Source organism: Aulostomus chinensis, chromosome 12 (genome assembly GCF_037954235.1).
Source record: "Aulostomus chinensis isolate RoL2024-O1b breed Wild chromosome 12, RoL_Achi_v1.0, whole genome shotgun sequence".
In the NCBI taxonomy this organism is placed as follows: domain Eukaryota; kingdom Metazoa; phylum Chordata; class Actinopteri; order Syngnathiformes; family Aulostomidae; genus Aulostomus; species Aulostomus chinensis.
Genome location: NC_141331.1, coordinates 17,740,283 through 17,764,756, shown reverse-complemented (window position 1 = coordinate 17,764,756; position 24,474 = coordinate 17,740,283). Strand labels below are relative to the sequence as shown.

The following is a 24,474-nucleotide window of genomic DNA, read 5'->3' as shown; positions in this document are numbered from 1 at the left end:
GCTGTCCTAAAAACACATTTCCACATATTTTTGCCCATCTGGACCACTTAGAGATTTGAATGCTCCAGTGATCAGCGAGAGGATTAAATCTATTTAAAGGTTCATTTGTTTGGCCTGTACTTTAGAATCTATTCATTTTAGAGCCACAGTTCAGGTGGAATGCTCCTCTCTTTCTTGTGAACTCGTGTTGAGGGCATGAACATGTTCCCTTGTATGAAAGTGCTCTGACACAGCTGTATCACACACCTACACACCCACACACACCCAAGGGACTGAGCTGCAGGATTTGTGGCGATGGTGACTCATACTGCACTTCACTTTTATCTCAACATTTGACATACTGATGTAGAGGATCTGGGCTGGAACAAACACGGTGTGCTGTGTCACAGATGCTCTGTCGATACCTCGGAGCTACGGGCTTACAGAGCTGAGAACAGGTAACAATGAGTCAGCATGTATTTAATTCAAACACCTACACTGTCACATTTTAGGGTGTGCGAATGTGTGTGTGTGTGTGTGTGGGGGGGGGGGTTCTCCAGTCTGTTCCCCACAAGTATTCAGCACCTCACGACTCAGCCTAGCATTCCTTGAAAGTCATTCTTGAACTTGAGAAAAAAGGGGGAGCAGATAGAAAGAGAGGAACAACAGCTACCAAGCAGATTCCTGTAAAGTCATTCTTTCTCATTAAACCTCCCTCACCACAGAACGAGGACATTGTTCAGCGTTTGACTATATATTACCCGCAAACACAAACGATGCTGCTGGAGACTGAGTGATGCCATGGAGGTGCCTAATGAAGCCCACTGAGATTTCACCCTCAGCCCCCTCAACTGTCTCATCAGCACCGTAACAAGGGAGACAGCACAAACAGACCACTCTTTACTTCCTCACACACAGAATTACATTAGGTAGCTAAAGGTGGCTGTCGGCAAGAGGAAGGACACTCACTCTCACACACGCACACCCATACACACACACACACACACACACACACACACACACACACACACACACACACTTCCCCCTACAGGGATCTTCCACTCTGCATCAGCGACTCTCAACAATCGCTGAAATTATATAGGAGGCAAAACAAGGATACAGGAGAGCTGACACCTGCGGGTCTTTTTTTGACTTAAATTTAACTTTTGGTTTCTCATTTTGTCCATTTAAGCATCGTAACAGTGGCTCAGTGGTTAGTATCGTTGCCTCACTTCAAAGACAGACCTGGGTTCAAGTCCCGGTCATCCCTGTTGATGCTCTGGTTGCTCCACCATCAAAGACCTGTGTGTGAGGTTAATACTGTTGAAGATGGGTTAAAGCAGCTGAGTACAATGACAATAAATACTTCTTTTATTAACAAAAATATTACAAACTCTTTCGATAAAAAAATATGCTATTAAATAAAGTAGGCTCTTAAATTTACTTTGAAATCTATTTAAATAACGTCAAAATTTGAATTAAAACTGACACAATCTGCGTCTAATCTGGGACTGACCTTTGAATTTTGAAGCTCTGAGTTAAACAAGGGCTCTCTTTTATAATTGCCCATCCAAAATAAAAGTCAGATTCTTAAAGCAGGTAGTTAAAACTTTACAAAAGTCAAATACCTGAAATTAGGAAGTATAAAACCCATTTGTTAGATTATGTAAGGACTCCTTATGTTCGTAATGTTGTCTCTCTGTTCTTCCTAATTAATTAGATTAAAACTGAAGATCAAACACAATGAATTTGTCTCTCTTATGCTCTCAGTAACCGAAAGTCTAAATGTTTCAAAGAGAAACCAGTCTAGGGCATTAACTTGGATTTTATCACAGCATTTCCTTGTGAAAGCAATCCCTTGGTTCCTGGTGTTTGGGGTTGGGGCTTCAACATAAATTCCTTTCCTATGGGACTTCATCTGTTACACTTCACCCTCCAGCATGTGCAGAATACTTTTGAAGATGCTGATGACTGACAAAACTTGAGTACTCAGTAGTACTTTACCGGCTACTTCATTAGGTCCACATGTACAGTCTAATGGTCCCCTTGGCTCTGCCCTGTTCAAAGATAATAAGTTATAATATACACTCACAGAGACCAGAGAGCAGCTCTTAGATCACCAGATACTGGCCTCTGAGCCAAACCTAAAGTCAGATTTAGTTCTGTTGAAGTTGAATTTGGTCTACTTTATATGGATCTACTTTTTGAAACACAATCTCGCAATCTGAGATCTTCCTGTTCTTCTGGGCATTCGATGAATGAACTGCCTTAATTCCTCCTTTTACAAAGATTCTCAAAATGCTGCAGTAAAACTTCTTTGCTAAGTCTCGCTCTGTCGTCCCCACTGATCGAGGCAGGTGGCCCCCCCAGATCCCAGGTCTGTTTGGAGTTTTTTTGCTGCCACTGTCACAGGTCATGTTCTTTTTGTTCTCAAGGTATTCTCTCTTCCTATAAAGCTATTTTTTAAACTTGATCAGAGCTTTATTGAACTGCCTTTGATGCATGAAGGTATACATTTAACTAGCCTGCAATTATCCGTGTTTACTCTTGAGGTTGTATTGTGCAGTGATGTTGAACTGGACTACATTCTCTTGAGAGATTATAATATTTTGGCCAGTACATTCACATACATAGAATATTAGAAACACTTTTTGTGCTGCACTCCTGTACAATGATTTAATTATTTAGAATTGTATTATTGTACAGGTGTGGCTAATGAAGTGGCCACTGATTTGGGTAGCACCAATGTCTGTATTCAGAGGAACGTCACAGACATTTGTCCTGAAAGTCACGAGAATTGACAGCCAAGATGTGAATGACTGGAGGTGCAGCCTCTGTGTGGGGCTCAGCCTATTTCACTAGGCTGCAGCGTGAAGTAGGACACCTTCTGGTAAAATTCTGTGTATCAGTCCAATGTTTGGCTTAATATCAACTGGTTTGAAAATGTTTACACTGGCTCAAGCCGAGATAGAAGAAATGAAAATGAACAGACCAGCAAGTCCTGGCAGACCAAACACTTGATTGCTTCTGATCGGATGAATTTGTATGCGGCTCTGGTGGGCCTGTAAACCATCCATCCATCCATTTATCCTGTTAAGGGTCGTGGGGGGCTGGAGCCTATCCCAGCGGCTACGGGCGAGAGGCAGGGTTCACCCCGGACAAGTCGCCAGTCCATCACAGGGCCAACACATGCTTGTCGTTATGCACTCATTCATAACAGAACATGTGTTGACAATACAACAACAAAATTGGAGGTATATATCACCTTTCACTCCTGCTGTGAAATGGAAAGTAAAACTTCCCCAAGCAGCTATCTAATTATCATGTGGGAGGAAGGAGAAGGTTTTTTTTTTTTTTTTTTTGCAGAAGTGGAGGCCTCTCATGCCACTGTTTACAGCTCTGCTAAGAATGGATCTCACCGTACAGGAAGAAGCACCCACAAACATTTTCTAATCTTGTCTACCAGGGCTGCAGCATGCTGAGCTCCCCAGCAAATCTAACAAACCACATGGAGAAGAGCCACCTGTAATACAGAACAAGGACAGGCAGCACCGCTGTGGACATCCTTACCTGCAGCATCTTAGTATTGCTGTTCTTTCAGTTGGTGAAGGACAGAAAAAGGGTTGCAGTGTGCTCTGGGCAGCTGAGACCCACAGAGGACTAGTTAGCTAAGAGTAGCGCAGTGAGTGGTAGTGGATGGAAAGTGTTAGCATATCTCCTTCAGCAGCCGTCAGATAACCCCCCCAATAAAGCTATCTGAGGCTGTGCAAAACTTTCTGTTTGAAATACAAATTCAAAATGACCAAATATTGTCATCTTAGTGTCACACAGGGAGCCGGAACTGCTTTCCTGACTCGGCAGTACCTCATTGTAAACGAGGTCAACAAAACAAAAGTGTTTGACAACTGGAGGATTGACAGCTGCAACTAATCATGGTTGAGTTTGTGAGAAAGGATGAGGCTGATTATGTTCTGACAGAGGGATGCTAACGCTTCCCGTCTGTTGCCATTCATTGTGCTAAGCTAATTGGCAGTCAGCTGGTCTCTGTGTGTCTCAGCTCCTTAATGCATACACAGATGAGAAAATAATATCTATCTGCATTCAATTGTTAATATGCAGAATTCCATATGAAAGAAATATGATGTTAACACCCCCCCCCCCCAAAGAAGCTGTAATCCTTTTAGTGGGTCCATTCATTCAATCAGGTTCACTTAAGCTCGGCGCCTCAGTCGAGTGTTGAACGCACTTTTATTGTTTAGGTGTCAAATGTAACAGTGTCACCATTCAGAGAGGGAATAAAGAGTAAATGGTCACATAAAAAAATATAAAATCAACAATGAAAATGGTCAACACGGGGGAAAGTCTGGCTCCCGTGGCAGAAAAGATGTACAGTTGAGACAGTGTCCAGATCCAGACCTGCATGTGTTTGGTTTGCACATTTCCACAGCCTGTATTAATCTCAAACATTAGAAGTCCTTTTTTTCGTTTACTAGCCATGCATACAGTTGACAGTTACACGTGTTGAGTCATCTTTGTAGGAGCTGGCACTTTCAATACAAAATATTTACACTACCGTTATGTGTTCTTATGATCGTCATCATCATCATCATCATCATCGTCATCGCCATTGTCGTTACTATTACTATGAATTTGATTACTCCGAGTACATAAAGAAATGGGATCAGGAAGGTGAAACATCCCATTTCATATCCATACCAGAGGAGACAAAACAAAAAAGTATGATAAACGTTGGCATCTTCACTTTAAATTTCACCTGTTCCCCAAAAAAGAATAGGGAGATAGTGTGTAGAGATAATCAAACACTGAAAGATGAAGCGGTGAGTTTTATTACTACTGAGCAAACTGCTGTCAGAGTCTCCCAGAGATGAAAACAAAACATCGCACGATATGTGGAAGACTCTGCTATGTTTACTATTTTATCTCAGAGTGAGAACAATGGAGAAGAGACGACTGCACCGGTATTTGAAGAAAGAAGTATTCACCATTTTCTCTCCATTCCTTCAAACGACTTGAGGAGGGAAGGCGGGAGGAGGGGGGCCAGAAAACAGAGGTGGTATCAGGTCACCTCTTTGGTTCAGCCCTGTGATGAGTAGAAAAAACAAAACAAAAAAACCCTCCCAAAAGCTACGAGGGAGAAAAAGTAGAAAGAAATCAAATCATCCCTAATGTTTCAGACAAGGGGAATCTGTTATTGGTTTAGTGTATCGTAGCTACTTGCGCACACAAAATGCATCTCGGTGTTCTGTGTCGTACAAACAAAAGCAGAAGGAAACAAATTCAAAGCAGATTATTCAACAACCCTCACAGTAAAGATCCTGATCTGTTATTTGTTTCTGATGGCGACTCAAGACTGAGAAGATTAAAAACAAATATGAGAGTAACATAAGGCGAGGGCGTGTTCCTTTTTGTTGTTGTCATTTTCTCTTGTGGCAAATTCCTGGCAGTTCTCATTAAAAATCTATTAATTACTCACATAACATTGCTGATGTAATGCTTTCCAATGCGTTCAACCATAAATGTGTCTTCCATTTAATTGGCATGAGCGTGTGTGTGTATGTGTGAGTGTGTCTCTCTGCTGCAAGTCAAAGTAACCTCCGATATCTTTTTGCACGGCCTGTTCCCAGAGGCCACGGGGCTATTGTATATTGCACGAAGAGCAGCAGGGGTCATCCTTGTCCGGTTGGGCAGCGTAGTCCATCTGTCGAACAATCTCAGCGAAAAGTTCGTCTACCATGGTTTTGCTCTTGGCCGAAGTTTCCATAAAAGGGCAGCCCCACTCCTCGGCCAGGGCTTGGCCTTCGCTGGACGATACCTCCCTCTCGCTCTCCAGGTCCACCTTGTTCCCCACCAGGATGACAGGAACCTTCTCGTACCTGAGACACAGACCCACACACGCATGTCAGACGAAGACCCAAGAAGCAGCAGAAAAGCAAGGTGACATTTTAACTGAACGTCCTCTTTTTAAGGAGACAAGCAATTACCCTTCAAAAGGTTGTAGTTGTACCCACGTGAACTGGAAAGCATTCAGACAGCACATACCTCTGACAACCTGGCTACCTGGATACAGAATATCAATATTTTCTCATTAAATTCTGGTTCTATATTTTCATCTCAACCACCAAAAATAGGTCTTCCACATCACGGATCCAGAATACGATCAAAATGATTTCCAGACGCCAAAACATTTGTCTTTCAACCATTTCACATGGCCACAAAAAATTCAATGGCCTGGATTCCATCTCAGCGCGATGTTTTATTTCAATGTGAAGTGATTGCAGCAGATAAACTACATTCGTTTTGTCAGAAGATGGCGGTTTGGATGGCGTACGCTAACATGGCCATGATAAAATGTGGACAGCAACATTTTGTAAATCAGAGGAATTTTGTTTTTTCAAATTTGGGGACTTGCATCCCCCCTTCTTGGTGCGGTACATCGTATACACATTAAAACAGGATGATAAAACCCAGTGAGTGACATGTCCTGAAAAGTCTACAACAGTACTGCATATGGGCTACAACATTCTTCAGGATCTATACTTTCAGAAGTTAATCTCTTATTTCCTTTCATCTTTCCATCAGATTTGATCAAAATCCATTGAATAGTTTTGAAATATCCTGCTAACAAACAAAGTAGTCCCCTTGGTAGAAGTATATATACTATATAGCTTAGTCCTTACGAGTAAGGGTCGCGGGGGGCTGGAGCCTATCCCAGCAGCATTTGGGCGAGAGGCGGGGTTCACCCTGGACAGGTCGCCAGTCCATCGCAGGGCCAAGAGACGAACAACCACTCACACTCATACCTACGGTGAATTTAGAGAATCCAATCAGCCTCGTCCCCAAATTGCACGTCATTGGATGGTGGGAGGAAGATGGAGTACCCGGAGAGAACCCACACAGGCATGGGGAGAACATGCAAACTCCACACAGAAAGATCCCGCGCCCGAGCCGGGACTCGAACCCGGAACTTGTTGCTGTGAGGCCACAGTGCTGACCACTGCACCATCGTGCAGCCCTGGAAGTACATGCTCTTTGAGTCATTTCTGAGTCAAGGAAACATATGGAAACATCAAACCTCACTGGAATTAAAGTCGAATTTAGACAGAACTGTTTCATCACAGGAATCCAGATGTTTTTTTCCCCGTGAAAATCTATAAATCAAAAAAAAGATGAGCCTTAAGGATCGGACCTAACAAAGTTAAACGTTCTCCAAACTTTTCAAGATACTCTTTTCAGGTCTTTTCAAAATCCACGGTTATAAAACACAGGTTTACTGTGGGTGGAGGGCCAAAATTGCAGTAATAAGGTAGGTTCACATGGTCTTTAAAGTGTGGGAGGTAGTCAGAAATATGCCAGCTTTTTACAGCACTTGGTAGCTGCGAGGCACCAACCAATGGAACCTCAGCGTTGCCCACTCAGCCTCATGTAAACATCACATCTGAAGCAGTGGAGATCAGGAGACGGGGGAATAAAGCCTGGACTCCTGAGGCCAGGGAAGTGGCCATAATCCTTTGAGCTCTGAACACTCTGCCATGTTGCTGGAGTGCAACATGTCACCGCGGAACTGGACTACTTAGTGGGCCGCCAGAGGAGACGTTCAGTTCTGGTAAATGGGATACTGTACTATAATTATTATTAAAAGGATTGACGCAATTAATCTCTACATTACTCTGATGCTCTGAGGCATTTCAAACACATCCGAAGAGATAACAAAGATAAAAGATCACAGCTCGTGAATTTTTGTCCTTTGGTAGACAACACATCATCACTTTCATCCTTATCTGGGTATGAGACTAACAAGCATCTGTTGGATTTCAAGTTTAAATGTCTTTGTTCGCGGCATCGTTGTCCTGTCACAGAAAAGCAAGACTCTCAAATAACCAGCATCATCATTAGGGTTGTCAAAAGTTGCCATTGCACTATGAAATATACATGCTCCTAAATTATTTATACAAAAAAAACCCATCCTCATTCCTGATTGCTATGGAAACAGGTTTACAAGGAAATGACAAATGCTGAAGAAGCCGGAGAGAGAAGCCAGGCAACCTCTCAGAAGCTAGGGGGCTGCAGGTTTCAGCGTTAAATAAGCTTAAATTCGCTCAGAATAGGAAGCTGACTTTGATCTACTCCTGAATACATTATCCGGAGTGAACTTTCATCACAACTATCCTGTTCCCAGGATCGGCTCACCAGCTGAAGGGGACCTGGTAGGATTTAAGAGGCGATGTCACGGGTCGGTCGGTGTGTAAGCGAGACGGTGATAGTGTTCCAGCAGCTCCGAGGAGACTTGCATGAGAAACTACAGCTCATGCTTCTCAGCTTTTACATTCAGCATACAGTGCCCAGGTCTCTTTCACTGCATTCCTGGTGTCAGTACCAGCAGCAAGAGAGCTATTTTGAACATCATCAGTAGGCAGTTCTTGCCTTTCCTTGAGCCATAAATTCTATTTCCATTTTTACTGCAGAAATCACACACATACTTGTTTGTGGGCAGATTACAAAACTTTAATAGCTGCATCCATTTATGAGAAGCTACAGGTGGCTCGTCCTTCTGTTGTGTAAGACCGCCATTTGAGTTGCTTGTCTGCTCCCAGCGATGGTTTGGGCTCAAATCTCCAGCTCAAGATCACTCAAGGGCCCAGCGGGAGGCCAGCAATGTTATATATCATCTACCATCACATACAGCTTCATACCAACTCCAGCTTTTCCTGCCTCAAATGGTATTTGCCTCAGAGGAAAATGTAGCGTACAGGTTGGTTAAAACATTACCCAGCTTGCCAGTGACAAGCTCTCACAGTTGCTCTTCATAGAGTGCCACAGGGGTGATGATTTTTTTTTTTTGGTAGGCCAAACCTTAACTGAGCGTCGCCATGGGTTCCCTGGACCAGAGACCACTAATATTTTTATACTGGATTCTAGATTATTGCCGACAAAAAACTCTGTACTAAAAATGCAATGCAACCAATATGAGACTATAAAGCCATTGCACCACAAATGCATCACTTCTCGTCCTGTTCTTTCTTCTACATATTGGCGTGATGCATTTAATGTTCTTGACAACCTCTGCAGTTCCGTTCTACTACTTGTTAGCATCTAAATTCTACGGTATTTGCTGACATATTTCACGCTGTGGAAGAAAGCATTCAAATATCTGAGGCTAGCCTGAGCCCACAGACCTTATATCAGGCATTTAAGCAAAACTCACTAAGACCCATTTCTGGAGTTTAGGACTCACTCTTGTGGGATGCCGTTTTTGATAAGGGTTAGATATGGATGGCACCTTCATGAAAGCTAACGAACCAAACAGAGCAGTACCAATGGGGGCTGTGTGGGCCAGTGCACAAGGGAGAAGTTTGCCTCAAAGGCTTTCCGTCAGAAAACTGTCTGGCATGGCATGCCAAAATTCGCCTTGAACCCCAACCTCTTAATGACAGAAATCCCTCAGGGCAAATGTCTATTTTTGTGCTGAAACAGACATGTCATTAGACACAGAGAAAAAAAATAGCCAGACTTGTTGCAAAGAGTTTGTGCAGGTTGGTATCAAACAATAAACTGCCACTGCTTCTTTCACCTCTTTCTCAATATTAATAAGATCTACTCCACCGTTATGTTTGTCAGAAATCTTTGACTCTGTACTGCCCTCTAGCGGATTTTTGCTCCACATCAATGCCAAAGTATCAAACGTAATAAAGTAAGAGGGCAGTGATGGATACACTATCTATTTTCATATTAAAAGAGAGCACAAATGGTGAGGATGCCTCCTTGACGCCTTCCTCTGGAGTTTTCTTGGGTACGTCCAAATGGGAGGAGGCCTCAGGGCCTACCCATGCCACATTGGAAGGATTATATCTCTCGGCTGGCCAGGGAACGCCTCAGGATTCCCCCGGAAGAGCTGGTGGAAGTGGCGGGGAAGAGGACGGTCTGAGTTTCCTTACTGAAGCTGCTGCCCCCGCGACCCGAACCCGGATAAGCAGAGGATGATGAAGCCGAAGATGTCGACAAAGTTGAAGAGAGCATAAATGAGCCTTCAGTGTCTGACTACATTATGAAAATACTCCCTTCACAATAAACCGCAAGACTTCTGTTACAGATCAGAAACATGTCTAGTACTTTGAGGACCCTTGCTGTGATGTTGTCAGACACCAGTAGTAACACTCTGAGCACCGTCAGCGTGGACGTACTTCCCAGATAAATGCTCTCATGGGATTTCACCGCCATTTTGTGGTTGGTGGTTGCATAGGAAATACTGGACCAATTTCAGTAAATGTTGTCTCTAGACCAGGGGTTTGAGATGGTGGGCCTCCCTTATTTTCCTGGATGCCTGTGGAGGATCATTATTTGTCTGCTATTTCCCATATTTAGCTGAGCTAGCCCAACACTGCAGTGCACACATCGCATCAGAGTACAGCAAATACATGAAAACTGAGTCACGTATTAGCTTCTGACTCTCGGAAGGCAGGAACAGCAGAAAAATTCACCCAAAACTCCTGTATCTCTTCACCATATTTAACCTATATGAAGGCTTCTGAACATGAGGACCTTCAATAACTAATCCTCTCACCTCCCTGAAATTGTCTGGAGCATCCCGTCGGAAGGTTTGCCTCACACTTGGAAAACCTCTGATTTAGACCCAATGAGATGAGAAAACAGGCCACAATTGAAAAATACAGGAATTATCCATTAAAGTCAAATCAAACAGTTCGTTGTAATTGGAAAAAAGATAAGTTTGGGCAGTTCCATACAAGTTGTGGGCCTCATCAATAAAGAGGCCCAGCACAAAGGTGTCTGGTACAACAGGAGATGGTCTATATATAGTCATAGTAACAGAGGAGGAAACTTCTACTCCCAGGAGGTGTGAGACGGTGCCTGCCATGGATACTGAAAATCCATGAAAAAGGGTGTGGGCAACACTGTGTCTGGACCCCGCAACAGCTGATAGGAGGAAGCGGGACTTCTGCACCGAGAAAGTCAGTGCAATTAGATGCAAGCGTCAGAAGAGAAAGGAATAACAAAGCTGGATTGTGCTGGTGCTGTGACACAAACAGCACAAACAACATGTCATGCCATAGCCTTCAGCTTGACAGCCTGAAGGCGCTTGCACTGGAGCACTCTGACTGCAAACACTCATTCCCAGACTCATCTCATCTATAATGCATGACGCATCAACTCACATAGGCCTTGCTGACGGAGGGTGGAACCCGGTGGCCGAAGAGTCGCAGATTTTTGGAAACAAACTGTGTACTGGGAGTCCTCCAAATAGCTATTCTGAGGAGAGTCTTCAAATCAGTCAGCGGAGAGAATTTGGCTGCATCAGAGAACAGCAATAAGCTGCTCTCTTTTGGCACGACATCAAGGCAAAGAAAGATTTCATCGAGGATAGATCCCTGGATTGTCTTTTGTAAACATCCTCTAACAAGCATTACAAGAATTCTGCTTTTCTAAAGAATAAATGATATCAAGGCTAGTACTCAGCAGTTTTCATTTGAAAAAGCTCTAAAATCCCACTGGACGCTCACAGATCAGCACCGATCAGCAAACAGACTCATGATAGCACTGCTACGAATCCTCATCTAAACGTGTAGATAAGCAGCTGTGAGCGAACAAAATGTACGGTTTCAAAGACGAGTTGAAAAAAAAAATCCATCTACGTCAAAAAGGAACAGCAGAGATGTTCTGTGAAAGACCTCCCTCACATGTTGGCCAAATGTGGAACCTCCACAACTACAAAATTAATAACCCCTCAAGAGGTTAAATGCCAAAACTGTTCCATCAGAACCTCAAGGAAGTCCAAATGCATGTTCTGTTTCGAGATTGAATTATGTGTTATATCACGGCAAATGAGGATGGAAACCGGGATTGTTTGAAAATCCGAATCGTTAACTCAAAAATTCAATGTTGTATATCTTTGAGCTTACGGATTCCTTTTAGTGGTGCCACCACGATGTGTCTGACAGCTGCTCATTTCTGAACAATGACGTTGTGTGTGTCTCTGAATAGGAATCAATGAGGAGCAATGTTATTTATATAGAATGCGTTCAAACTCAGAGAGCTAGTATAACAGTTGAAAACATGTTGGCCTACTCTTTTTTTCCACACTAAAAAAATTGATGAGGAATCAATAAACAAATCGAAAAAGAATTGGACGGACAAGTAGAACTGCTGATGACAATGGTATCAATAAAATCGGATCAATTCTTGTCTGTAACGCCAAACTATGTGGAAACATTCACTTTGTATACATGTCTGGGGGCGGGGCCGCAAGACAGCGATGGTAAATGGTCCTATTCTACGTTAGCGGCACTCAAACACTTTACAGTGTTATCCCATTCACACTCTCTCTCTCTCTCTCTCTGGCTCTCTCTCTCACACACACACACACACACACACACACACACACACACACTCAGATGGTGAAGGCTGCCAACCGACTTACTCATTAAGAGCAATTAGAGGTTCACCAGTGGGAGCAAGGATGGAACCAGTGACCCTTCAGTTACTAGAAAACCACTCTACCTCCAAGCTATGCTGTCATTAAGACATCAGATACAGGAAGTAGGTGTTCTGGACTGGTGCATATTTCTACAACTTTTCTGCACTGATCATCTTATTATTTTTCCAACTACAAAAGCTACTACAATTTGTCTGCGATGCAAAACTCCTGTTACAGGAGCATTTTTTGCTCATGTTCATAACACAGATGCAACACACTAGAGGTCATTTGTGACCACACCAAACCAGCTTGTCAACAAGTGCTTGATCTGTTTTGTTCAGGCCGAACCCAAAAGACTTCAAAGCAGGCTAAATCACCACGGCACACAAGTGAAAACTTCCTGAGATATACCAGGACCGGACCGAGAACCTTCAGATATACAAACAGCTTATTAAGGGTTTTTTCAAGTAGCCAAATAATGCCGTTGTTCAACCGAAATTATCCAAAGTAACACTTCAATGAGACTTTTCAGTCTGCTGACATACGATAATAAAGGTAGCAGTGTGTTACAGGTGCTGGTATCCTTTAGTTTACCTTGTAACCTTTCTGTTAGTCAAAAGGTGTACTTCTGACCTCTTGAAGACCAGTATTGTGCTTTTGAAGAAACAAATGTACCTCGAAGGGAACATGACCTCTAAGTACACAACTGTTCTCATCTCATACCTCCGTTTTTGAGTGTGTGTTAACATTCAGGAATCATCAGCATACACTGCACAAGCACAGGTGCCATGTGTTGCTAAGGCTGCACTATAAATCAAAGAGAATTGAAAGTCCCAATATTGACCTGCCGCAATTTCTTAAATCGCAGGAAGGTAGCAGAGGTGGCTACCTTATTTTAAATATTGTGGTGCGGTGTCCTGTCTACACAACATATTCTACAGACTTAAGAAAGCATCTTTGATTCAGATCGACACACACACAAAAAAAATCAAACCAGGATCATTCGAATGAGGTTTTTCAATAAAACAATAATGATGTAAACAAAAGCACTCTGTCTTATATCTCAAATCATATCACGATATGAATCATAACAATCAAATAGATATTATTTCCAAACTGTGCAGCCTTATGGATTGTCATATTGAAGCAATTCTTACAGTAATACTACAGTAATACACTTAACTGGCTACTGCACTTTTACTATATTACAGATTTCGGGGCTTGAGGGCATAGTCACCGCAAGGTAGGCCTGTTCAATTAATCGATTTTAAATCGTAATCGCGATTATGACGTTGGGATGACGTTAAAAACGTAAAATTGATTTTTCACTTTAACTAGGGTAATTACGGTAGAGACCCCTGTTCATGTTTCTGGGCTGCGCTGAGTTGCCGTAGTGAGCCTCTGTCCTCCCATCGCGCGCTTCCTACACATTATAAACAAACATGTCGGCGTTGGATTTAGTTGTCAAAAAGAAGAGCAAGTCCGTTGTGTGGAAGTGGTTCGGCTTTGACTCTTCGGATGAAGAGCAAAGTACTCCGCGTTGTAAAGTCTGTCTTAAGTCAGTGGCAGTTAAAAGCAGCACGACTGATTTATTTCAACACCTCCAAAAAAAAACATCCGTCAGAATGGCAGCAGTGACAAGGGAACGGGGATGTGGCCACACCACCACCAACTCCGAAGCAAGTTACTGTGCCAGCTTCATTTCCACGTGGGGTACCATATGATAAGACTGAAAGGAGGTGGAAAAATATTACAGATGCCTTTTGTCATTTCACAAAATAATCGTAATCGAAAATCGGATTTTGAGAGAAGAAAATCGGGATTTTATTTTTTGGGCAAACTTGAACAGCCCTACTGTAAGGTTTGTCTGAGGAGGTGGGGATCTTGTGGTCGAGGTGTTGCTTTCAGCTAGGACGGTGAATATAATATGATATACACAGCCACATATAACACACAGGGGACAGAACCTTGCAGCTGATGTCATGTTTATAGCCTCGACTGCCTGAGAAGGCCATGGGAGCCTCCGCGGACGCTTCAGCCAAAATATGTTGACATTATTTATGTTTTGCCGATGTGGCTACCCGACGATGGTTTAGTTAAGTTATGCTGAAATAGCTGCACTCGTTTTCCTTTAATTCAAAGACATCTAAACACGGATCGTGCTCAGGTCCGGCAGAGAACAAGACTCCGCAGGGATGAGTGGAGGTGGAGAGTGTTTGCCTGGTCTTCTTGGTGTTTGCCGACCATTTAATCTGCCCACAGGACTCAGCAGTATGTTTGTTGTTGCTGTTTACATTCCTCCACAGGCAAATTCTAAAAAGTCATCAGCAGTCACATCCTGACTGGAAACATCATAAATTGGCATGAAATGAGCACGACAGGAAGGCTCTGCAGTGGGTGATTAGAAGCACCCAGAACATCATCGGTACCACCTACTGAGAATCAGTAAATGATACTTAAAGACAACATGTTCACGCTGCTGCCGTCTGCCATTCAGAGCAGCTTTAGTCGCTCAGGCTGTCACAATCCTTACGTCTGCACTCCAATCTTCATTTTTTTATGGTTTATTCTTGATTAATTAATCTTATTTCCTTCTCTTTTTTTTTTTTGCATCAGGACTATAAACTTTATTTTGTGGTAGAACCCTGTTGAAAAATGACTGGTTGTAGAAAAGGTCTTCATTCTGGAAGATTTGATCAATCAAATGTATCTGGCGCTGCATGCTAATGAGTTAAGACCCGGCAGAAAGTAGACGGATGCTGTGAGAGCGCAGACCCCCACGGTGGACAGCAGCCAACCCCACGATTACAAGTAACTACAGACATCTTATATGTTTGAATTTATTTCCAGATCTATTCTTAATATGACCAGGGGTGAAAGTGAGCCTGAACGGCCCGGAACGCAGTTCCGATAAAATATTCACGGCCGGAACGGAGTTCCGTTAAAAAAAGGAGGAGAAGGGAGCTGTCAAAATCCCATATTAAATAAAGAAAACGACGTCTGAAGGCGGTTTCACACTGAACGCGGCAGACGTGGCGCGGGGTGGGGCGCAAGCAAGCGCAGCGCTACCGAGTTGCCGGGCTTGGTTTGCGCTCATGTGACGTCACAGCCCGCCCACATACACAATGAATGGACTTCCCCCGCGCAGCCTGCGCATTGCGCTTTCAGTGTGAAACCGCCTTGACACGGAGTCGTGCCCATGAGCGCATCTCCGCATGCGAGGCGTTTCTGGTTGGCTGACAGACGGACACGTGGGTCACGTGACCAGCATTGTTAGTTTTGATTGGTTAAAACCACACTGTTCTGCTTTCACAAAAAAAGAGAAAGAAAACAAAACAGAGGGCAAAATCAAATTAGTGATTGTTCTTGAAATTTTCCACATTTTGTGTTGTCACTCACTGTAAAGTGTAAACTGATATTTTGCTAAATAAATCATTGAATGATATTGATGATCTGTTTTTTTCATGTACGCATGTCTGCCTGTTCCCTGTTGTTCGCAGTTGTGTAGTGGGCAATTACTGTCAAAAGCAGTTTTCAAAGCATTTCCAGGCGTAGCGTGGGAAGGGTGTAGCTATGGGGGCTGCAGTCGTGTGGGGAATAGACACCTGAAAACCATAATAAAAATCACCCAAAACCGATTAAAAACCGTAAAACTTCGTCGGCGGCGCACGCCCTTTGGGTGTGTGCTTTTTTTTTAACGCATGCCCTTGCGTGCGTACAGTTCCGGCAAGACTTTTAAGCCACTTTCACCCCTGAATATGACTGATGTTTTCATGAAACTATTCTATTCCTGAGGAATTCACATTGTCCAATAATACTCTGTCAGTGAAAGAAAAAGAAAAGACCATCCAGGATCCACCCCAAAGTTTAAAGGGACGCTGCTTTGTTCCACTGCAGTGAATATTCAGCAGGTACACAATGATGTCTGTGTAACAGGAGTGTGTTCAAGTTACTTTTCGTTTTAAAACATATTCCCATTTGCTGCCTCCACCAAGGACACACGTCTTCCGTGGTGTTTGTTTCTCAGCAGGATAATATAAAAACTACGAGGCTGATGTTCATCAAACACGGTGGAACAGTGTTGAAAGGGCCAGGGGGGGGAGCCCATTAAGTTTTTGAGCCGATTAGTCATAGCACCACCTGGTGGCAACAGGAAATTAAATGTTTACACTTTGCTGTGCTCATCCTAGTGGGACAATGCAGATCCAACACAAGTGTGTTCAGAAACCTGACGGCTGGGAGAGTTTGTTGAAAAGCATTACCGCGGCGAGACAACCAACTTTGATATTTCACCATAGAGAACGAAACTGCGGTGAGGTGTAATGAGTCAGGGACGTGAGTTCTCTCACGCCACCTAGAGGATGCAGGAAGTGATATTTGGCGCCACAGTGTGTGCGTCAGTCTTCACGCACAATCAAGATATGCATCTTTAGGAATTTGGTGCGCAGTTGATTCTATCCAGGACACACTAAATAAAACAGGAAGTAAGCTTGATGTCACAACCATTTTTGTGACACCAGCATTTCACTAAGTTGTCTTTAAGTGATGCACAGCAATGTAAGTAAGTGTACTGAAGTGTATACTAATAATAGGTGTGTTCTCTTTGGGCCAGCTCATCACTGCTGGCAGCTTTAATTAGGGCCTGGCCAGTGAAGTGGCAGCGGCTCTGAGTTCAGCTTGGCGGAGGGAGGCGCTCTCTAAGTGCTTTCTAGCTGGAGATAAAACCCATTTCTCGCCCAGCTCTCAGTATCGGCGCCACCATCAGTTAAAACGTTCTAGTAACCGCTTCACCTGTCAAGTATTGCCAGAAATTAGCTCAGATCTTTTGCCCAATTTCTTTGTAATGATCAAAGACGGAAGTGAAAGAAGGTTTTGAGCCTCTCAACTAATTGGAGCAACATGAACAAGCCAGGGCCTGTAATTAAATGTTTGTACACCTTAAGTGCTGAGTAGACCTGCAGCTGGAATTAACTTATTTACTGAAAGAAAGACGATTATTTCCTGCAATAATCAGCCCAACTGTGCGACGTCACGGCACTTCACCTCTATTCCTCTTCACTCTCCTCCGACCATGGCTATTTAAAAACCCCGTTACGCCACCAATCACTGTCCATCCCTGGAGTGAGGAGTGATGAGGTCCCTCGGTGCACGCAGGCAAGCCGGGGTGTAATCATGTGCAGCCGTGGCCTCGCCGCTAAAGCCTGCCTCTGCTACTAACAGCAGGCGCTGATAGACGATGACAGGGTTCCGAATAAGAGCGACGCACCGCAGCGCCCCTGACCTGAGCCTTTGCAGATACGCTCCTGACGGGTCACCAATGTTTTGGCAGAGACAACAGCATCACACGCAGGATATAATCTGGCTTGGTAGCGTAGCTTCTCTTTCTTCTTCACATTGCCTGCTTGACAACGTTAAACGGAAGGGATGGGTTGTTGTTTGTTTGTGATGAACCGAGGCTTTTCATGTCTCGACCCATTTGATTTCCTTCCTCTGCAACCCTTAAGTGATTTTCCACACGACGGAAAATTCCTGAACTTGTTGCACGTCCTCAAGAACACTACCAGCACAGAAGATTCTCTCAGGGATTAAATGAAACTAAATAATATTAAAATTAGTCATAATGAGTGTGATCTACACAACAGAGAAGACATCAAATAGGCACGCTTACATGCATGTTTGGTAGGGAGGTAAAGATTCACCGATGGGGTGATGATGAGCAGATTTAGAGTATAAGACACATCCATTCAGATAAACAGCTTCGGAAAAAAGCTGGAAGCAGATTGCAGATACATTGATGAGGTTATTGATCCGTCTAGATTAGGCAGGTAAATTCTGGCTCAAAATGACTGCAGTTGTTACTTTTTCCTATTTTCCTTCCTCCTGCAGCGCTGTCTGTGTGAGAGAGACAGGCTCTCATACGTGTAGCAGTCCTGCCGATGCTCGGTTTTGTGAGAAAGACAGAAGACGGTGCTGCAAAACGTGTTTAAGTGCAGTGAAACACACACCTCTCCTCTCACAGAGCGGGATGTCAAAAATCTATCAAGAGTTCTCGCAAATATCATATCTCTGCTGAGAACACAGGAATATTGTCTGTTGTCCTGATTCTGTTTTTTTTAAACTAGATTCACACCGTTGCATGATATCGTGACTAAAATTACACCTCAGCTTCAGTGGGTGAGACACACACTCCCAGTATTTAGTGGTATTTCTCACAGAACTTTGTTGCCACTCAAAACTTCTCGCAGGCATACGTTGACTTACTTAAAGAACAATGAAACCTTGTCCGCAAAAACCAAAACCAAAACCAAAAAAAAAGACAAATTTATGACGGACAAACGAGACAATATGGTGCAAGACGAGTTGTCATCTCAGGAACGTCGCTGGTGTCACGAACACAGACAGGATTCAGACAAACGCTGCATGAAGAGTTCAGTTTGCTGGATCACTCGAGAACTTGTGGCTGATTTTTCTTCACTACAGAACTCATGACTCACTTGTCAGTCAGTAATTATGGCGATCAGAAGGACGCGCTCGTATGCCAGTTCTACATTGATCTTTAAAGTGATACTTCAACAAACAAAAAAACGATCGTTTGTGCATCAATTACTCACTGTTAGTTCAGTTTCTTGGATTCATAGAGATGGTTTTTCTTCTGCAGGACTTCTTGGTGAATCCAGAAAACATTAGCTTTGTACTTCACCTGTTGTTGGACGCTAATGGAGACAGACGATTAACGTCTGTTTAAAAACTCTCAAAGGAATTGTCCAGTACCCATCTACAAACACTGTGAGCTAAAAACGACCAACGGTCATAATTCGGTGCAACCGTGAGCGTGTGGGAGCCGCTGCTGCTGCTAGCTAACAAAATGGATAACATCGAGTCAAAAACAACCGGCGGTGAATACCAAATTGTAGATGGCACTTCGTCTAAAACCAGGTTTGACATTTGGAGATGTTTGTTGTGTTCAGAATTACACTGTCGGTGGCTAATTACTGCGTGTAAAAAAAGTTTCAAAAAGTTTTTGCCTTCAATAGCCGCAAGCTAGCCACATCGTTGGAGCCACGCTGAGGAAACATGGACACCTGAAGGAGCATTAAAGCGAGTGACCGTCACAGGACGGGTCAGTGGGCTTATAGTCACGGGTCACTGCAGGTCTGTATTTGACTTGAACATATTGCGGTTAACAGGTCTGTTCTGAGTTTTGCTGGTGCGGGTTTACAGAACTGGACTCCTGCAAGACAGAACGTAAACATCTGGCAGCAGAGTCAACGGCCAAGCTGGGAGACGGGACATCAACTTAAGAGTGTAGAACCAGAACTGTCTTAATCTGTTTTTAGCACAAATCACAGCATAAAGAAGACGTGGATCATTCCTCACGATGTGTCCGAGCGTTTGCAAACCGACCCTTTGTACAGTCGCACTGTTGAGCGTCGGTCTCCAAGTAACAAGTATGAAGCTGGCATTTTGGCGAAATTCAGGGTTCAACAAGAAGTCACGCCGGGAAAACATAGTTGATTGAAGAAATCCAACAGCAAGTTCTTGTTAAACAAAGTACATGTTCTGGGTGAAGAACCGCTCTAATCAACACATCAACAAAGGTTACTAATTTCTGCATGCAGTCATTTGCTTCTGTTGCACCTACATCAGCGGAAAATGTATTTATATGAATCGGTTTAGTAGAAGAATGTATGTTCATCCTATATTGTAGAAAAGTTTCCTTGTACAACTTCAGCAGAAGCTTTAAACGACATGAAGTCCCGAGCACGGTTTCATTCAAACAGCTGGAATGTGTTTACACTTCCCCTGTGACGCCGTCGCTCCAGTAAGAAACTGATTTTCAGCACCATCTTTCACAAGTAAGGTTTGCTATTCCGGTTTTAGGAAAAGGAAAATGCTGATGTCTCCAACCTGCTAGCAAACACAATACAAATGGATTTCTGCATTTAGACTGAACTTTTATCCAACCTGCTTTCCAGTTTTCTAGCTTTCACTGACACACTCAAACGAACCCTGTTCAAAAGCACCAAAAAAAAAGAAGAAGAAGAAGAAGAAGAAAGAATCGAACGACCTCGCAATTTCAAAAATCGTCTCGCGTTTGAACTTTTTGATTGCAGACGATACACAGACTGCAGCTATTGTGTAGGAGGGGTGTGATGTTTGCGCAACAGAAAAGAAATTCTGCTGTGACAACAGACTCTTGTGTGAAGTGTGAAGTCACATACCAGCCAGTCTGCATCTGCTGTGTGAGCGCACACTGACATAAACACACACGCACACACGGGAAGTAAATGTCGCCAAGCTCAGCTCGTACAGTCGCGGGGGGGGGGGCTGTTCTTTGTTTCGCTCTGAAGCAGCAATTTATAGGAGCATATAAAAAGTTGCAAACTGGTGTCAAAATACTATTCTATATTAAGTATTGCGCAGCAGCGATATCCCAGCATGCAAATGGTATTTTAGACTCAAGAAAAAACATCTTGGTACAGTACTGATCTCTACAAAAAACCAAACAATTAGTATTTCAAGATATTCTCAATTTAAGTGTCAACGACTCAATAATAATTCGAACATTTTGAATCATCGGCAAAATAATAATATCAGTCAAAATAATCGCAAGTGGATTTTTTTTCAAACCTGCTCGGCCTTCTTACACATCACGGTACTATGTATCACCACGTACTGCCATATAATTTACTGAAATTTTCAAAGCAGAGCTGAAAATGCAGCTGGCTTGTCACTCCTGCAAGAACCCAATGCAAAATTGATTCCATTTTGAATTTGCTTCTATTCTCTCGGAAGGGTAGCTGCAGGGTTGTTGTTGGACCCCGAGTTGAGCAGAGCAAAGATTAGCCTCACTGAGAAGGTTTGGACGGAGCAAATCAAATGGGACTGAATTAACAACAAATCCTTCGCGAAAGGACGAATGTGCGTCGGATTAAAGTACTGTAGTTCTGCAGGAATATTCCAAGCTGTCAGTCGTAGTCTCAGAAAACTTCTTTGTTTGGTGCTCATCTCAACAAACACGTGCTGGACAAAGCCTGGAATAAGCCCCCCCCCCCCCCCCCCCCCACACACACACACACACACACACAGACACACACACACCTCCTCACATATATTTTAGTTTCTGATGCCATACAGGATTAGTGTTACGTTATTTGAGCTGGCCTAATATTTATGTTTAAATACATCAAAACTGAGTCTTTTTTTTTTTTTAATCTCTGACCCTTGGAAAAAAAAAGCTAAAACGCTAAAATTCCCCTCCAGCAACTGCATGTCCAAACCCAATCACATGCATTTAGGCTGATCTACATGATGTCCCTTTGAGAACTAATAGTCTTTCCCCCTCCATTCGCTGAGCCTGGCCTGAAACTGTCTGGAGCCCCCCCCCCCCCCCCCCCCCCCCCAGGGAGTCTCTGATCTACAGCAACCTGCTTCTTTAATAAACAACATGAGCTTGTAAGCTGCTTCCTGGCTGGTCATCCTGGAGTCTCTGGAGCGTACTGGACTCCCCGCGTTGACTGGAACATGTTCACTGTCGCCCGCAGTGACTGATGAACCCACTCAGTCGCAGCCCAGCGTGAAACAATCACCACCGATTTAACCAGCAGCAGCAGCAGCGGCGGCGGCAGCAGCAGCAGAACATCACGTAACCAGGTACACAAGAACCACCACCACCACCAAAAACCCAAAATAGCCTGAGCTAACCTCTAATCTAGCCGCCGGTGACCTCACATCATCTGTTACAGCACTCAGACGTCCTCTTCCTTCCTAAACAGCTTGTGCAGATCCGTCTGGTGTGCTAACCCTTCTGCAGGGTCCTGGGTATCCTGGGCTCAGTGTTTCACAGAGGTTGCAGCATCTGCCACGGTGGAGTGCCAGAAAACAGCAAAGTGGCTGATTGTCTGTGATGTTATGAATGAGAGACTGATCTCAGATCTGCCCGGTTCATCATTCTGCAGGTTTAAACACCACAAAGCGTGCAGGAACCCTGGAGAGATACCGGTACATAGAAGCTGGGAGCTGCACTCTTTAAGATGTATTTGCCGTTTTAAGAGTTAGAGGCAGAGGAGGAGGAGGAAGAGGAGGAGGAGGAGACCTGGTGGACCAAAATAGAGCAGGCATGTGTTGTTCTGTTTGCCCCCGGAGATGCACAGCATCCCCATGACCAGGCCGAGGCCCCTCTCCTGACACACCAGGGCCTCTTAGACCACCAAACACTCATATTCACTCTCTAGGTCTTATTTCACCAACCTTTTCACTCTTATGATCTGATCTCTCATGGGCTTTATGTCCTGGAAGCTCTGCTGGTTGACGAGACTGTAGACCAGGATGAACCCTTGGCCGTTTTTGATGTAAAGGTCCCGCATGGAGGCGAACTGCTCGGTACCAGCGGTGTCAAGGATCTCCAGAACCGAAGGCGAGGAGTCCACTTCGATCTCCTTGCGGTAAAAATCCTCTATGGTGGGGTCGTACTTCTCAATGAACGTCCCGGTGACAAACTGCACAGTGAGGGCGGATTTCCCGACCCCACCGCTTCCCAGGACCACCACTTTATACTCGCGCATCGTGGATTAAATGGAGTCGTAAGGTATCAATCTCGGCGCGTCATAAATATCCGATCTCATTCACAATTCGTGTCCCATTTTGAAGGGGTTGTCAGTAAAAGCTATGACAGAGCACAAAGACCCGGAGCCCCGAGACGGATTTCATGGTAGAGATCCCCCCATGCAGGCCAGACTCCGGCGGCTACACGAGCATCCGAGGGCTGCTGCTATCCCGAATGAGCGGAGGGAGGAAGAGAACGTGGCCCGGTGTTGTGGAGCGTTTTCATCTGCTTAGCTCACCCCTCCGTGTGCATCATAAAAAACAAACTTGCTCCATCGAGGACACTGGAAAACGCTGGACCAGCTTCAAGAATCAACTGCAGGAGCAATCTCACAAACCAGAGTCCGCCTCGGAAAAACAGCACCAGCTAAACTATGTCGCCGCTCAATCAAACAACTTGCGTCTCTTTGTTTCTTTTTCACCATCTCTGGCATGTCTCCGTTTCTCCTTCGCTCTCCGGTGCAATCCCCGCCGCCATACTCTCGGGTGGAGACCCACGGCCGCTGCGTAACCACCCCGGTCCCCGCTCGGCTGCCGTACCGAGGCAATGCGAGTACGAGCCCGCCCTCGTCACGGGACGGACATCCGAGCTGACCAATAGCCGCGTCCGTTTTCTGTGACCCTCACGCGCGCTTGAATGGGGTCCGCGCGGAGGGAGCCAGTGAAATTCAACGGTTACATTTCCGTTCATGTGTTAAAATTCCCATCATTCGGTTGCCCCAGTGACATCCAAAGACGGCTCGACCAATCACGGGGGCAGCTCGGGGATGTGTATCCAAGAGGAGGAGATTGCGCCGGATGCTGTTGCCATGGCAACGCTGCATTTATTTTGTGTGTGTGTGTGTGTGTGTGTGTGTTCCTGTCCAGACTTCAGAATAGTGGATAACTGCATAATTTATCGATCTCTTATGTAAACATTGTTCCACTAAACAGAATTCCTACAACCAAGCAGACGCAACAGTTTGTACACAAGAAAGGAGAGAATCTAAAATTAAAAAAATGTGCCTTAGTTGTTTTGTACGGAAGAATATCAGAGCCAGAAGTGGGACAAACAAATGAAATTAATTTAATTAAAATAATTTAAATTATTTTATTTTGAATAACACTGAAATTTTGAGAATGTAGTTGAAAAAAACCATTTGGACAATAAAGTTGAAACGTGGAGAGTGCAGCATAAATTGAAGACAAAAGCTTCAGCTAGCTTACAGACATGCCACAGCTATTCACTCATGACTCAACTGCTCAGCCGTAGACGTTACACACTCCAAATGAGTTGGGTATATCTTAACTTTGACATTTCGAGTATTTTCTTGACACAGAAAAAAAAATAGAAAAAACTTGTGTTTTATTTGCCCGATGGCTCTAAGATTCATCAATTCAGCTGAAGCAGAGTAACAGCATCAGAGACTGATCATATCAGCTAAAGTTTATACCCAAGCAAC

At 44.0% G+C, this 24,474-nt stretch overlaps 1 protein-coding gene across 1 annotated transcript; it reads right to left on the bottom strand.

Annotated features, from left to right (window-relative positions):
* Positions 1 to 4,216: 4,216 nt before the first annotated feature.
* LOC147252323 (ras-related protein Rap-2a) lies at positions 4,217 to 23,717 on the bottom strand. Its single transcript, XM_086220594.1, has 2 exons — positions 22,679 to 23,717; positions 4,217 to 5,873 (listed from the first exon to the last, which is right to left on the bottom strand). The coding sequence occupies exons 1-2, from the start codon at positions 22,990 to 22,992 to the stop codon at positions 5,636 to 5,638; spliced, it is 552 nt and encodes a 183-aa protein (XP_086076720.1). The 5' UTR covers positions 22,993 to 23,717; the 3' UTR covers positions 4,217 to 5,635.
* Positions 23,718 to 24,474: the final 757 nt, after the last annotated feature.